The following is a 14,844-nucleotide window of genomic DNA, read 5'->3' as shown; positions in this document are numbered from 1 at the left end:
TGCAGTCTTATGATATACAGGGGCCTGACGATGCACAGTTAGCTTTGTTTTCCTCAAGGTATTCTCCAGTTTGCTCCCAGCAGCATTCATAGAACGTAGATCATTGTTAAACTAGGCTGCAGAGCGTTTGTTTGACTGAATGAATATGACATTGCCTTAAATGCAGCGTTAGATGTAAAGTTTACATTCTCATTCATTACAAATCTTCACTAATCAATCAACACATGCTTTCATTTCAACGTATCAATATAATATTATTTAATGAAATACATTTTAAAAATACCTTTTTTTGTCATACTTCTGTTTTATAGCTAGTTGCCCCATTTATTTTCATATTTACGTTGTTAGTCAGGCAGATTAAATTTGCCTATTGCTAGGCTATTCGCTAATGCTAACTAGCTAGCTAACATCCCGACCATGAGTTCACTAAGCTACTCTCCTGATAAAGAAGAGGAGGTCTGCTGGACGGAGAAAGAAACTCTGGTGAAAGAGGAGGAGGAAGAGAAGGATGTTACAATACAAAAACAAGTAGAGGGTGAGGCTGTTACTGTGAAAGAAGAAGAGAAAGACGTGTTCAGAGTGAAAGAGGACTAAGAAGATGCTACAATAAAAGAAGAGGGGGAGGAACGGGGGAAGATAACTCACATCGAAAGAGGAGGAGGAGGCGACAAAGGATCTAATTAACAACCGTAAGTACTATCTTGGAAACGGGCACAAACTGTCTGCAGTTGTCTAACTAATGCAGGGTTAAACTGTAAGTCCTGCTCTTTATTATGTTGTTTATAATGTAGGAGTTTGTGAAGCTAAACTGTAACGTGTGTATACCATCAAAGAGCGGGCCACCAACAAAACGCATTAATCTTGCATCCAATATATTCTTTTAGAGGATGTATATGTATATATTCTTTTAGTTTCAGAGGATGCATGGCTCTCGACCTTCGCCTCTTCGAGTCCGTAGGGGAGTTGCAATTGGATTTCATGACATAGCTAGCTAACAGCCATGGAGGAGGGTGAAAGGATAGCAGACCCAACTGTCAGTGAGAGAGGAGGCTATTCTGGATAGGGCAGGTACTTTTGTGTAGTTCTTGTCCCTAGAAGTGAGGACGGAGATAATAGTAACATAATATTCAGTGTGGTGTAATTTGACTATAATGAAGTCTGTTTCTTGTGAGGTTTTCTGTCCCCAGATAAAGAGCTCTATGAAAGCCAGTCTACATATGAAGAGGTCACAATGAAGAGCAGCGGTTCTCAGTCCTGGGGACTCAGAGGCACATTGTTGTTTTTGCCTCAGCACTACACAGCTGATTCAAATGATCAACTCACCATCAAGCTTCAAGTGGTATTTATGTATTCATTTGTGGTGCTATCCTTGATATGACCCTGTTATTGTCACATGCTACACATGCACATATGTGTGCCCATGCATCTATCAATCCAATGTTATCATGGATATTATACTTTAGTAATCCACAATGACCTGGGGATGTAACTGTTGAAGGAATTTAATTTCTCTCTTCTAATACCCAATTAAAATTAAACACTCTTATTTTATAGAAATGTACAGAGCCCGGTCTTAAAGTCAAATAGCAGCCTTTATTCACGAGAGTACTGCTCCTTACACATTTTACCACAGGTTATAAACTGAAAATGGCGTCAGCGTTTTCTAAATGTTCCGTCTCTTCTTGACACTGGTAGAAAGGCTCTATAGTTCTCAAGCCTTCCCTCCTCGCCTAGAGCCAAGGTCAGCCAGTGTAGATAAGCATTCTAGTCAGTCTGGAGATATAGTTAATTCATTTCTACCAAGGGACAAACAGTCATTGTTCTAAACTCTTGACCACATTCACACACATTATATTCAGTACTGGGATCAAGAAAGAAAACTCATACACATACAGAATAGTATTCTGATTAGTACATATACAGTAACATAATAGTATTCGGATTAGTACATATACAGTAACATAATAGTATTCTGATTAGTCAGTCCTGATTGAAATGTATACATAATTAGTCATCATTGATAAAAATTCCCTTAACAGTAACAGTCTAATAATTACATTGTCTTCCATATTCCTACAGATAACTTGTAACTGGAGATTCCTTCTAAACGATTGCCTACAGTTAACGTGTAGGGCGCTGCACAGTTGGGTGACCAGGGTCATCTGGGACTGCCTCCTGGAGCAATTCAGGTGTGTGAAGGCTACCTGTGTCCTGCGTAACTTCATGAGGATGAACACGAGGGCCAGGAGGGGATCTACAGCTCGCCGCCGTGTGCCAGAGGAGAAGTCTGCTGCTCTGCAGAATGTTTCAAGGATGGGGTCCAACAACACAGCAAGAGAGGCAATCGTGTGCTGGAGATCTTCACCTCCTACTTCTTCAAAGAGGATGCTGTTCCCTGGCAACACCATAGACTAGACTATGCACAACCAAAAGCTCTTTTAAGAGCCATTCACATTGCAGTAAAAGTATTGTTCCATTTACTTAGCTATGTCAACTGCAGTTATTCAATTCACAGTATTTCTACCTTTGATTTCTACTTCTCGTGTGAGGGTGCTGTTTAGGTAAGGGTGTGATGTCTGTGCAAAAACAAAACAGGCTATTTTAAATCACAAATATTGAAAAAATGTAGAACAATTAGACACCCTATAACCCACACCTACACACTCATGTATCAATCTGATTGATGGATTGTGTTGTGCAGTAAGCAGGTTCAGATGTATAACTGTGGCTCCTTCCACCTTCAAAGAATAGGCAAGAGGGCTAACCGTGGAGAATACTAAGACACTTAATTATTTCTATAACTAAGCTATATTGTTTGTCCTCGTGTGTCCGTTCATGTTTTTCAGTATAAAAGTACTCTGCAGCCACTTAGTGTGGTGTGGACACCAGGTGAGGCCACACACAGATTCCTGTTGAACACTGTCGCTTTAACAACCTTATTTTCTCAATAACAGTCTCTCTCCTTCACTTCATCCCTCTCTCCCCTTCTCCCTAAATCTTCTAGGTTATATCAGCTGTGTCGGTGAACCCCTCCTCTATCTGAACTGGCTACATAGAGGGCACAGCATGATCAGAGGTGAGAGGTCACTTGGTCAGGACAACAGGAAGTATTATTAAAGATGTGTTTTACATTGAAATACAGATAGAGATGCAGTAGTCCCAGAGTTAATGATCCAAGGTCAGTTTATATTATACAGGAAGTATTATTAAAGAGATGCTTTACATTGAAATACAGATAGAGATGCAGTAGTCCCAGAGTTAATGATCCAAGGTCAGTTTTGCATTTCACCTCCTGATTGATGACTAACAATGTTAGAATAAAATAAAATAAAAACACAAGACTTAGAGCATGTTTATCTCTCCATATGTCTCTAGTCTGCAGATATGTTTTGATGTGAGAGAGGAAGCCAACCTCCAGTCCCATCATCGCCACATCACCTGCTTTTAAGATAACCTTTGGGCCGACTAGAGACATTATTATGTAATTGTGATTTATTTTTAATTTTTATTTCACCTTTATTTAACCAGGTAGGCTAGTTGAGAACAAGTTCTCATTTGCAACTGCGACCTGGTCAAGATAAAGCATAGCAGTGTGAACAGACAACACAGAGTTACACATGGAGTAAACAATTAACAAGTCAATAACACAGTAGAAAAAAAGAGAGTCTATATACATTGTGTGCCAAAGGCATGAGGAGGTAGACGAATAATTACAATTTTGCAGATTAACACTGGAGTGATAAATGATCAGATGGTCATGTACAGGTAGAGATATTGGTGTGCAAAAGAGCAGAAAAGTTCATAAATAAAAACAGTATGGGGATGAGGTAGGTAAAATTGGGTGGGCTATTTACCGATAGACTATGTACAGCTGCAGCGATCAGTTAGCTGCTCAGATAGCAGATGTTTGAAGTTGGTGAGGGAGATAAGTCTCCAACTTCAGCGATTTTTGCAATTCGTTCCAGTCACAGGCAGCAGAGAACTGGAACGAAAGGCGGCCAAATGAGGTGTTGGCTTTAGGGATGATCAGTGAGATACACCTGCTGGAGCGCGTGCTACGGGTGGATGTTGCCATCGTGACCAGTGAACTGAGATAAGGCTTTACCTAGCATGGATTTGTAGATGACCTGGAGCCAGTGGGCCTGGCGACGAATATGTAGCGAGGGCCAGCCGACTAGAGCATACAGGTCGCAGTGGTGGGTGGTATAAGGTGCTTTAGTAACAAAACGGATGGCACTGTGATAAACTGCATCCAGTTTGCTGAGTAGAGTATTGGAAGCTATTTTGTAGATGACATTGCCGAAGTCGAGGATCGGTAGGATAGTCAGTTTTACTAGGGTAAGTTTGGCGGCGTGAATGAAGGAGGCTTTGTTGCGGAATAGAAAGCCGACTCTAGATTTGATTTTAGATTGGAGATGTTTGATATGAGTCTGGAAGGAGAGTTTACAGTCTAGCCAGACACCTAGGTACGTATAGATGTCCACATATTCTAGGTCGGAACCATCCAGGGTGGTAATGCTAGTCGGGCATGCGGGTGCGGGCAGTGAACGGTTGAAAAGCATGCATTTGGTTTTACTAGCGTTTAAGAGCAGTTGGAGGCCACGGAAGGAGTGTTGTATGGCATTGAAGCTCGTTTGGAGGTTAGATAGCACAGTGTCCAAGGACGGGCCGGAAGTATACAGAATGGTGTCGTCTGCGTAGAGGTGGATCAGGGAATCGCCAGCAGCAAGAGCAACATCATTGATATATACAGAGAAAAGAGTCGGCCCGAGAATTGAACCCTGTGGCACCCCCATAGAGACTGCCAGAGGACCGGACAGCATGCCCTCCGATTTGACACACTGAACTCTGTCTGCAAAGTAGTTGGTGAACCAGGCAAGGCAGTCATCAGAAAAACCGAGGCTACTGAGTCTGCCGATAAGAATATGGTGATTGACAGAGTCGAAAGCCTTGGCAAGGTCAATGAAGACGGCTGCACAGTACTGTCTTTTATCGATGGCGGTTATGATATCGTTTAGTACCTTGAGCGTGGCAGAGGTGCACCCGTGACCGGCTCGGAAACCAGATTGCACAGCGGAGAAGGTACGGTGGGATTCAAGATGGTCAGTGACCTGTTTGTTGACTTGGCTTTCGAAGACCTTAGATAGGCAGGGCAGGATGGATATAGGTCTGTAACAGTTTGGGTCCAGGGTGTCTCCCCCTTTGAAGAGGGGGATGACTGCGGCAGCTTTCCAATCCTTAGGGATCCAAGACGATATGAAAGTGAGGTTGAACAGGCTGGTAATAGGGGTTGCGACAATGGCGGCGGATAGTTTCAGAAATAGAGGGTCCAGATTGTCAAGCCCAGCTGATTTGTACGGGTCCAGGTTTTGCAGCTCTTTCAGAACATCTGCTATCTGGATTTGGGTAAAGGAGAACCTGGAGAGGCTTGGGCGAGTAGCTGCGGGGGGGGGGGGGAGCTGTTGGCCGAGGTTGGAGTAGTCAGGAGGAAGGCATGGCCAGCTGTTGAGAAATGCTTGTTGAAGTTTTCGATAATCATGGATTTATCGGTGGTGACCGTGTTACCTAGCCTCAGTGCAGTGGGCAGCTGGGAGGAGGTGCTCTTGTTCTCCATGGACTTCAGTGTCCCAGAACTTTTTGGAGTTAGAGCTACAGGATGCAAATTTCTGCCTGAAGAAGCTGGCCTTTGCTTTCCTGACTGACTGCGTGTATTGGTTCCTGACTTCCCTGAACAGTTGCATATCGCGGGGACTATGAGAGAATATTTAGGTAGCACTGTGATTCATTAATCATGTGCTAGTGTAACGGATGTGAAACGGCTAGCTAGTTAACGGTGGTGCGCGTTAAGTAGCGTTTCAATCGGTGACGTCACTTGCTCTGAGACCTTGAAGTAGTGGTTCCCCTTGCCCTGCAAGGGCCTTGGCTTTTTTGGAGCGATGGGTAACGATGCTTCGTGGGTGACTGTTGTTGATGTGTGCAGAGGGTCCCTGGTTCGCACCCGGGTATGGGCGAGGGGACGGACTAAAGTTATACTGTTACACTGCCTTACCTCTTTCCCTTTCTGTCTTTAACACCTTTCTCACCACCTCATGTATATACGACTTGCATCCTTGGTACAACATGATATTCAGGCTGTTTTGAAGTTGATACAACTGGCTATGATAGCTGAGGTTCATAGCTAGGTTCTGAACTAATATGTATACCAAACGTTTGGGTCCATACACAGATCGGCTAGATAGCTAGCTACACATCCATAGGCATACAGGTATTTTAAATAATAAACTGCACAATAAACTAGAACATAGTTAGCTACGTTATTTCATCTATCTGCATGGCAAATATCAGCAAGGCAAGCTTACTCAATTGTACATTAAATTTTCAGTAAATTCTTCAGCTAGCTAGATTCTATATATCCACTGTTTCACAAAAGGACAGCCTGGTTTGCTGGTTTGCCAGAAGTTCCATTTTAAACTCATGTCACAACACCCATAATGCTAGCTGGCTAATGTTAGCTAGTCTCCTAGCTGGCTAATGTTAGCTAGTCAGCTAGCTGGCTAATGTTAGCTAGTCAGCTAGCTTGTTGAATCGCGATTTTCGTAAATTAACTTTATGATTAAAAAAAGAATTGTTTGTCTCTACATTAACTAACATTCCTGTTAACTGTACATGTTTCTGCATGATTCGTTATGACCTTATAATCCCTTACATTTGCCTCTCCTAGTATTTCTGTCCGCCATCTTTGCTGAAGAAAGTCGAACAGTCACAAGTGCAGCAGCAGCCTAGGAAGTTTAAGATTCGATGGAATGGTTGACGAAAAAAATAAATCACAGAAAAAATGTATTGACTGATATTGATTTATTTAGGGGGGGGCTAATTAATATTTTACTTTTAGTGACGTCCCTGATTCCTACCCTTTAACTTTTTGTCCGAAAATAAAATAAACATTTTACTCAACTGCGTTACCCACTCCAGTCAGCAGATGCCGGTGTGCGACTTTAAGGCCATGCTGCTAGTGTGAGGTATAATCTAGTGGACGGAACGTTTCTTTCAACAGCAGAAACAGTTAGTCAGACACCTCGTTAGCTTGCTAGACAAAATAGCTGAACCAATAAAGTTCTTTAGACACTTTGGCCACTGCGTTTTAACCCCCCTTCTGTCGTCTAGTTAGTTATCCGATTTAATTTCATGTTTACGGTGTTGTTGTTATTTGTCAGCTAGCGGGCGGGTTACGTTAGCATTAGCCTAGCTAACATCCCTGACCATGCGGTCACTAAGCTACTCTCCTTCTGCTAAAGAAGAGGATATCACAGTAAAACAAGAAGTAGAGGGTGAGGCCGTTACTGGTTGGTTAAGTTAGCATTAGCGAAAGAAAGAAGAGGAAGACGCGTTCAGATTGAAAGAGGAGGAGGATGTTACAGTAAAAGAAGAGGAGGATGCAGTTTATGGAGTGGAAGAGGAGATGACTGTTACATCGAAAAAGGAAGAAGAGGAGGAACCTGGATACCTGGGCCCGGTTTCCCAAACGCATTGTAAGGCATCCAATGGTTCTAACGGTGAACTTAGCCATAAAATGGTTTTGAGAAACCATTCCCTGATGAACACTAGTAAGTACTGTCTTAAATACAGAGGCACAAACTCTGCAGTTGTTGAACTGATGTTTGGTGTTAAAGCGGAAATCTGCAATTGCTACATCCATATTGTGACTTTTAAATAATTTATTTATAATATTGATTCTTTAAGAATATAACACATGCCTAATGAGCTTAGTTCAACTGTTGTTTTACTATAATGTTTAGAAACAATGTAAATCAACACTGTATCGTCTCAACATGGTTAAAACTATAATGTTGATATCATGGTTGGTCATTATCCAAAACAGTGGTGGAATGACAGATTTGTTATTGTTTCAACTGCAGATTGCTGGGTTGTTTGGGTTTTTTAAACAGCAACAAAATGGCTGCCCAGAGACCTGGTTTGGTAAACAGCTGAGGATGGGGGAAGGAGAAGTGTAACCACTCTCAAATTCATAGAGAAGGATATTGTAGAAACCGTAACACAACACCTAGCGACCTCGTCAAGAAGTTCAGACATCTTGGCGTAACAGTTATAAGGTGTTGATTTGACAGTTGCTGGACCCAGGTTTGAGTTCAGCTCAGTGTTACCCCCAGAATTCACTACAGTATGTATGAATACAAGGACTGGCCATGCATGAGGTCATAATGATAGTTTAACCCGGGGCCTGTTGCACAAAACTAGGATAAGGGATTAAGCCAGGATATCTTGGTGATCCTGGCTCAATTGATCCGTAATCCGGTTGCACTAAAGATGGATAGGGGGCAGGAGGATATGTTATGGTATAAATTACCATGGAGATTTATTCTGTGGCGCTAGCCTGCTCCAGACCAGGCTAAATTCCAGGATCTATTTAATCTCATCCCTAATGTCAGTCAGCAGTCACCACAAATGGAAACCAATAGTTATTTCACTGCTCACTATACATTGTTATCACATATAACTAGACCCACTGTTATTATTTAAACGTTTGTGATCATTAATTTCAATGATTTTGGATAAAAAATGATTTTTAGATGTTGCTATCATTAGATAATTTACAGTTTCCCATAGACTATAAGGCTATATATAAAATGATAGAATATTAGGGCCACAGAGGGAAAAAACACAAGTCATAATATTGTAACCAGTTGTTTTAAAGGAGGACAGTTGTTAAAATGACAGATGTGGGGCATTTCGTGAAATTGTACTTCAGTATGGTTTCATAAACAAAGACATGCTGATGTGCCAGAATATTAAGTATCACATTGTCATAAGTATCAAAACTGTAAAAACAATATGTAGCTTTTCTGCAGAAAGAACCAGCCTCATAAATTTATGACTTTATCCTTTTTCTTCAGTGTGGCCCTAGTACTCTGTCATATAAACAAATACACATTCCATATGAATATAAAAACACAATGTGTAACATTATGTTCTTTATTGAATAAGGACAAAACAAAGCAGGTAAACCATCAGCTCCTTTCGAAACTGAAGTCAGTGACTCTACAAGATGGAAAGCACAGAATCCAAGCATATTATACAAAATGATACATACACATTCAAAGGTCTGTATATAACACACCCTGCATGTCTGCACACTAAAATAAATGCAGGACAAATCCATACACATCAACTGAACAGACAAATGAATGGATGCAGTAGCCTCCCTGCAGCCTTGTATTACACACAGTATACCGCACAAACATCATAAGAGGCCAAATTCGTCAAAAACGAACCAAAAAAAACCCAAATTCCTCTGCCACCGCAGGACATATTTAACCAAAATTGAAAGCACACATACTAACTAAAATAATTAAACACATATTGGTCCCTCAGCAGCCGACCACTGTCGTCATCAGGGAAGATTGCCGGATTGTCCCAGTCCATGGCTGGTGGCACTCTGGGGGCCCTCTCCTTCCTCAGGCAGGCCACATTGTGGAGGACAGCACAAGCCACAGTAATATCACATGCCCTAACAGGGCTGACCCTTAATTTGTGAAGGCAGTGAAAGCGTGCCTTCAGGAGGCCAAAGGTCATTTCAACTCTGGCCCTGGTCCTGGCATGGGCATGGTTGTAGGCCTGCTGTGCTTCCTGGGGGTCTGTGAAAGGTGTCAGGAGAAAAGGCTGGCAGCCATACCCCCTGTCTCCCAGCAACACACCAGAGAATTCACCTGTCAACACAAAATCTCATCATTACTACCTCATAAACACAGTGATATTCTTGACACAGCCATGATGGTTATAAATAGGGGTTGTGTGGCTTACCTTGTGATAGGCACTGATAGATTTCAGAGGCCCGAAAGATTCTGGAGTCATGGACTGAGCCAGGCCATTTTGCCACAACATTGCTGATCACACAGTCAGCATTGCAGACCATCTGAAATCATAAGATGAGGAATATTACACCAATCAATGCACATCACTGGCAATGCAGAGTGTTCGTCAATGGACAATATCAAAAAGTTATGTTCACCTGAACATTAATGCTGTGAAAGGATTTCCTATTCACAAAATCGGCCTCATGGGCACCTGAGGGGCTTTTATCCTATGTGTGTGCAGTCCACTGCACCAATGACATTGGGGAAACCTGTCACATAAAGTAATGAGTATCCTACTATGTGTTAACAGTTGTCCTGTAATTTGTAGATCCTCTTACCTGCAATCCTATAGAACTCCTCTTTGATGTCACAGAGTCTTCTGTGGCCAGGGAAGGAGATGAAGACATCTGCTAATGCTTTGATAGCCAGACACACACTCCTTATTGCGGCAAATTGTGGCCTTGTTCAGCTGTTCTGCATCCCCCACTGAGTACAGGAAGGCTCCACTAGCAAAAAGCGCAAGGCCACACAAACCATTTGCTCCACACTCAGTGCATGGCTCCGTGCAGTGCGGTGCTTAATCCTGGGACCCAGTAGTCTGCATAGATACCTGATGCCATTGCAGAAAACCTGTATCTTTCATATAGATGGTCATCAGGGAAGGCCAGTGGGTCCAACCGGTCCCTGAAGACCTTTTCTCGCCTGAAGGCTCTCCTCAGCACAAGTGCTTCTTCATCCACCACATCTCGCACGAATGGGCATGCCATTGTCAGAGCAGAAAGGAACACACAATTTTGGGCCTTCATATAGGCTAGTGGCCACACCTGGTGCTGGGGGTGGGCAAAGAGGGCGATGCCTTATAACGATGACTTGGTTGTACTGATTGCTGGGAAAATAAAAACAACCTTAGAAAGATGCCACCGTCCTGTGTGCTCACAATAAGAGCTCATATGTCATGGCTCACTTGACTTTACGAGAATATACCTAATTTTTATTTTGAGCTGTGTCATCTTCTTGGAGCTGGGGAGGAAAGAAAAATAATGATTAATACATTTGTGTTACAGTTAGCATACAGTGTACATTGAAGGCATATCTCACCTCCCTCTCAAGTTTTTTTATTTCAAGGTCCAGTTTCCTAATTGTCCTCTTTTTTATTTCGGACTCCAGTGCAAGATTTTCCATCTTTTTCTTCTTGTACTGAATGTCTATGTCTGCCAGTTCTATTTGGCGCCGGAGGTGGTTGCCATACAACTTTCTGATAGCTTGTGAGCTCTGTGAACACAATACAATTAGCGCAGCTGGAATTTGGCAGGATGTGGTGTCCTTTTATTAATACGCACTATGTTGCCAGGCTGGTTTTCCCACTGTATAGCATCTGGGTCCTGTAAAAGAAATTCAATTTTTGATTTTGATGAGGACTCCTCACCATTGTAGAGCAAATAGTACTTTCACAGTCTTAACATGATACCTCATGCCTTCTGGAATCCAGAGAGATGGTCTCCTCCTCATCATCGTCTCAATCATGTGCTGTTGCTGCTGCACTGGGGCCTTCACCCTATCACATTTAATCGGATTCATATTGAAGCTAGTAGACAAGACATGCCAGGCCTACAGTATGCCTTTGATGGAGTACTCACTGGATCAGCATCGTCTGGTGCTTGTGCTGGTGGCTCTAACAGGAACACAGTGCTGCCAGGCACTGCAAGGCAATAGGTAAACCAAAGTCAGACAGTCCAAATTGATTCAATATGAATGTGGTTGTATCCCATGTAGAGATGGAAGGACATACCTTGAATGAAGCGGGTGGCATCTTGGGAGGAACCTATGCTCGTCTCTTTCCCCCCAGGGATCCCCTCTAAGACGGGCCTGCCTTTATTTAGCTCCAAGGCCATGTCCTCTGCTGGGGTAAGGTCAGCCTTTGGTGACCCACCACCCGTGCCTTGTCTGTGGGTATTCTTTTTCACTGCTAAAACAGTACAGACAATGTGTGAGCAGGCACCTTCTGGGTACAATAGATGCTTGTGCTTTGTTAAATATTAGTCAGGGACCATACCATTCTGCAGAATGTTCTTGTATTTGATTTTGACCTGCTGCCATGTCCGTTTTGGCCCGTTCATGTTTAATCTACACACACACACACACACACATTTAATGGAGTCACACTGCAAAAAATTACTTGGTATTTTTGTCTTGTTTTCAGTAAAAATATTTTTTTTTTTATCATAGCTTTATACAGTGTGATGGAGTTACTTTACACAATTTCACTCATATCTGCAGTGCATTTCAATTAAAAATTTAACCGTTTCATAATTACAGTACAACTGCATTTTTGGAGATGTGAATTAAATATTTGAATTGTAATTGTGATGTTTCAGCGGAGCGGTGAGTGTGTAATTGTGCACTACTTACGCATTCAGGCGGTCTGCAATACTTTGCCACGCTTTTTCTCTTTGCTTTATCACTGTGGCGGTGTTGCCTTTCTTCTTAATTATATCTTTTACCTCCTCGTATGCCTCCATGAGGATTTGTGCTTCCGACGGGGAAAAGTACGCGGCTCTAGTTGCCATGGTAAATCAGTTAATCTGTGATCTGTGGGGGGTCTATTTGAGTGAGCCGTGAGCGCGCACCTATCCAGGATTGGTTTCACCTGGCTTAATGAATCCGTGTCTGCTCATCCTGGCTTGGTCTTTGTGCAACCAATTAAGCCTGGACGCACATGTTTTGGCTTCATTGAGCTCAGCTGAGTCATTTATCCCGGATGTCTTAATTCTACTTTTGTGCAACAGGCCCCCGGTGTCTAGGATATATAGTATATTCTAGAATTGCCCATGTGGATTTCCTGTGGGGGTATTATTAGAGCTGTTGATAAGTCATTGTATAATATTCCCCCAAAAAATAATGCCCTTACATTAAAGGCAAGACATACCTAGATTCAATTACATTCATTAATTGGTTTGAAACTTTTCTTTTAAACCCTTCTCAAAGTTGGTGCCTTGACTGATTTGTAAAAAAATGGTTTGTTATTTAATTAAATGTAGGTGAGCAAGTCAGTTAAGAACAAATTCTTATTTACAATGACTGCTGACGCTGGGCCAGTTTTGCGCCACCCTATGGGACTCCCAATCAAGGCCGGTTGTGATACAGCCTGGATTTGAACCAGGGTGTTTGTAGTGACACCTCAAGCACTGAGATGCCGTGTCTGCTGTGCCACTCGGGAGCCCCAGAATCATGTTCCAGTGCTGTCCCCAACTAAAATACATATTGGTCATCTGAGTCATCTGTTCTTTCTACCAATCGCCCCATGTGTTTTTATAAAATCTATATGTACTGTACTTGTCTGATGCTTTAAGCACGCCGTTTGATTAAATAAATTATACACACAAATGACTAGAGGGAGCCAGTCATCAACACAACCCGACCAGAGGGAGCGGGCCGTCAACATAACCCGACCAGAGGGAGCGGGCCGTCAACATAACCTGACCAGAGGGAGCGGGCCGTCAACATAACCCGACCAGAGGGAGCGGGCCGTCACTATAACCCGACCAGAGGGAGCGGGCCGTCAACATAACCCGACCAGAGGGAGCGGGCCGTCAACATAACCCGACCAGAGGGAGCGGGCCGTCAACATAACCCGACCAGAGGGAGCGGGCCGTCAACATAACCCGACCAGAGGGAGCGGGCCGTCAACATAACCCGACCAGAGGGTGCGGGCCGTCAACATAACCCGACCAGAGGGGGCGGGTGACCAGAGGGGCCGTCAACATAACCCGACCAGAGGGGGCGGGCCGTCAACATAACCCGACCAGAGGGGGCGGGCCGTCAACATAACCCGACCAGAGTGGGCGGGCCGTCAACATAACCCGACCAGAGTGGGCGGGCCGTCAACATAACCCGACCAGAGGGGGCGGGCCGTCAACATAACCCGACCAGAGGGGGCGGACCGTCAACATAACCCGACCAGAGGGGGCGGACCGTCAACATAACCCGACCAGAGGGGGCGGACCGTCAACATAATCCGACCAGAGGGAGCCCCCCTCTGCTGCTGGACTTCGTAAATTCTGCCATTCTGCTACTGAAGTTTTCAGTAATAGACTACACCAGCAGTCGGCAAACTTTTCCAGTTGGAGTGCCAATTTATCTGATTTCTACCTGTGTGCCAGTTATGATTTTCCTATGCACATTTTCGTGGAACAGTTTCATTTAAATTAAAATAGTATCTCAAAATCATTGTCTGTTATAAATCTACATTCTATCTAAATCTAAATTAGAATTATACAAATCTAAAAGTAACTTTTCTTGCCATTTCTAACTATGTAAAAAAATTGCCTACATAAAGCCAACAAACGAAAACATTGCATTCTGCAGGTAGAAAATATCCTGATAAAAATAAATATCCTAGAAATCACATTGGCTGCACATGGCCTGTCTACAACAAACTTGAAACATTGTATTAACTATCAACTGGGTCCTCCGAAACTTGCAACATTGTATAAAATATTCTGGGCCCTCAGTTTCTGCACCAGTGAATTCTGGACAGACACAGCTGTAGGCTATTTGTGAAAAGGATAAGAAGTAATCAGGTATTTTATGACATTTCCACTGGATCAGAGCATTACATTTTTCCCTTTTATGCTGAGTGGTTATCGAAAGGGCGAGAGCTGGAAATATTTTATGAAAATGCTCTGTGGAACTATTGTCATTTGCAATTGATTTTAATAAGACTTAGTTTACTTGCTGTTTGAGGTGAAGAAAAATTACTTTGAGAAGCTCCACAACTCATTAGTGGTGGTGCATTAAGACAATCAGAAATACTATCAGACATCCCCAAATGGGCACATTTATAGGCCTACATTTGTGTGCATGAAAGGTAGACTACTGTGCGTCCTTACGCAACATTGACAGGAGTGTTTCAAACAAAAGACAATGAATAAATTGACAAAACTGAACCATCTTGTAGGGTCAGGTCTGGGTG

General features: G+C 42.9%; 1 protein-coding gene and 1 long non-coding RNA gene across 3 annotated transcripts; both read right to left on the bottom strand.

The window, feature by feature from the left end:
- Window positions 1-8,995: 8,995 nt before the first annotated feature.
- LOC135563541 (putative nuclease HARBI1) lies at window positions 8,996-10,701 on the bottom strand. The gene is made up of 3 exons (XM_065006337.1): window positions 10,211-10,701; window positions 9,820-9,931; window positions 8,996-9,725 (listed from the first exon to the last, which is right to left on the bottom strand). Exons 1-3 carry the CDS (start codon window positions 10,277-10,279, stop codon window positions 9,355-9,357), a joined length of 552 nt encoding a protein of 183 aa, XP_064862409.1. The 5' UTR covers window positions 10,280-10,701; the 3' UTR covers window positions 8,996-9,354.
- A 36-nt stretch (window positions 10,702-10,737) lies between these two features.
- Window positions 10,738-12,663, bottom strand: LOC135563546 (uncharacterized). Of its 2 annotated transcripts, XR_010460367.1 has the most exons (6): window positions 11,926-12,663; window positions 11,662-11,838; window positions 11,341-11,571; window positions 11,213-11,254; window positions 10,971-11,144; window positions 10,738-10,892 (listed from the first exon to the last, which is right to left on the bottom strand). It is a non-coding gene; the product is annotated as an uncharacterized LOC135563546 (long non-coding RNA). The 2 variants fall into 2 exon arrangements; XR_010460366.1 differs by having other exon boundaries at window positions 10,971-11,254.
- Between the last annotated feature and the right edge of the window lie 2,181 nt (window positions 12,664-14,844).

This window comes from Oncorhynchus nerka, linkage group LG21 (genome assembly GCF_034236695.1).
Source record: "Oncorhynchus nerka isolate Pitt River linkage group LG21, Oner_Uvic_2.0, whole genome shotgun sequence".
NCBI classification, from domain to species: Eukaryota; Metazoa; Chordata; class Actinopteri; order Salmoniformes; family Salmonidae; genus Oncorhynchus; species Oncorhynchus nerka.
The sequence above is the reverse complement of the archived record's forward strand: the minus strand, read 5'-3'. Positions and strand labels throughout refer to the sequence as shown.

Coding starts and splice junctions, on each gene's coding strand:
- LOC135563541 (XM_065006337.1), bottom strand. CDS start 10,279: ATGTCTTCATCTCCTTCCCTGGCCACAGAAGACTCTGTGACATCAAAG. Junction 9,932..10,210: donor GGAGTTCTATAGGATTGCAG/GTAAGAGGATCT, acceptor TTATGATTTCAG/ATGGTCTGCAATGCTGACTG. Junction 9,726..9,819: donor CTATCAGTGCCTATCACAAG/GTAAGCCACACA, acceptor TTGTGTTGACAG/GTGAATTCTCTGGTGTGTTG.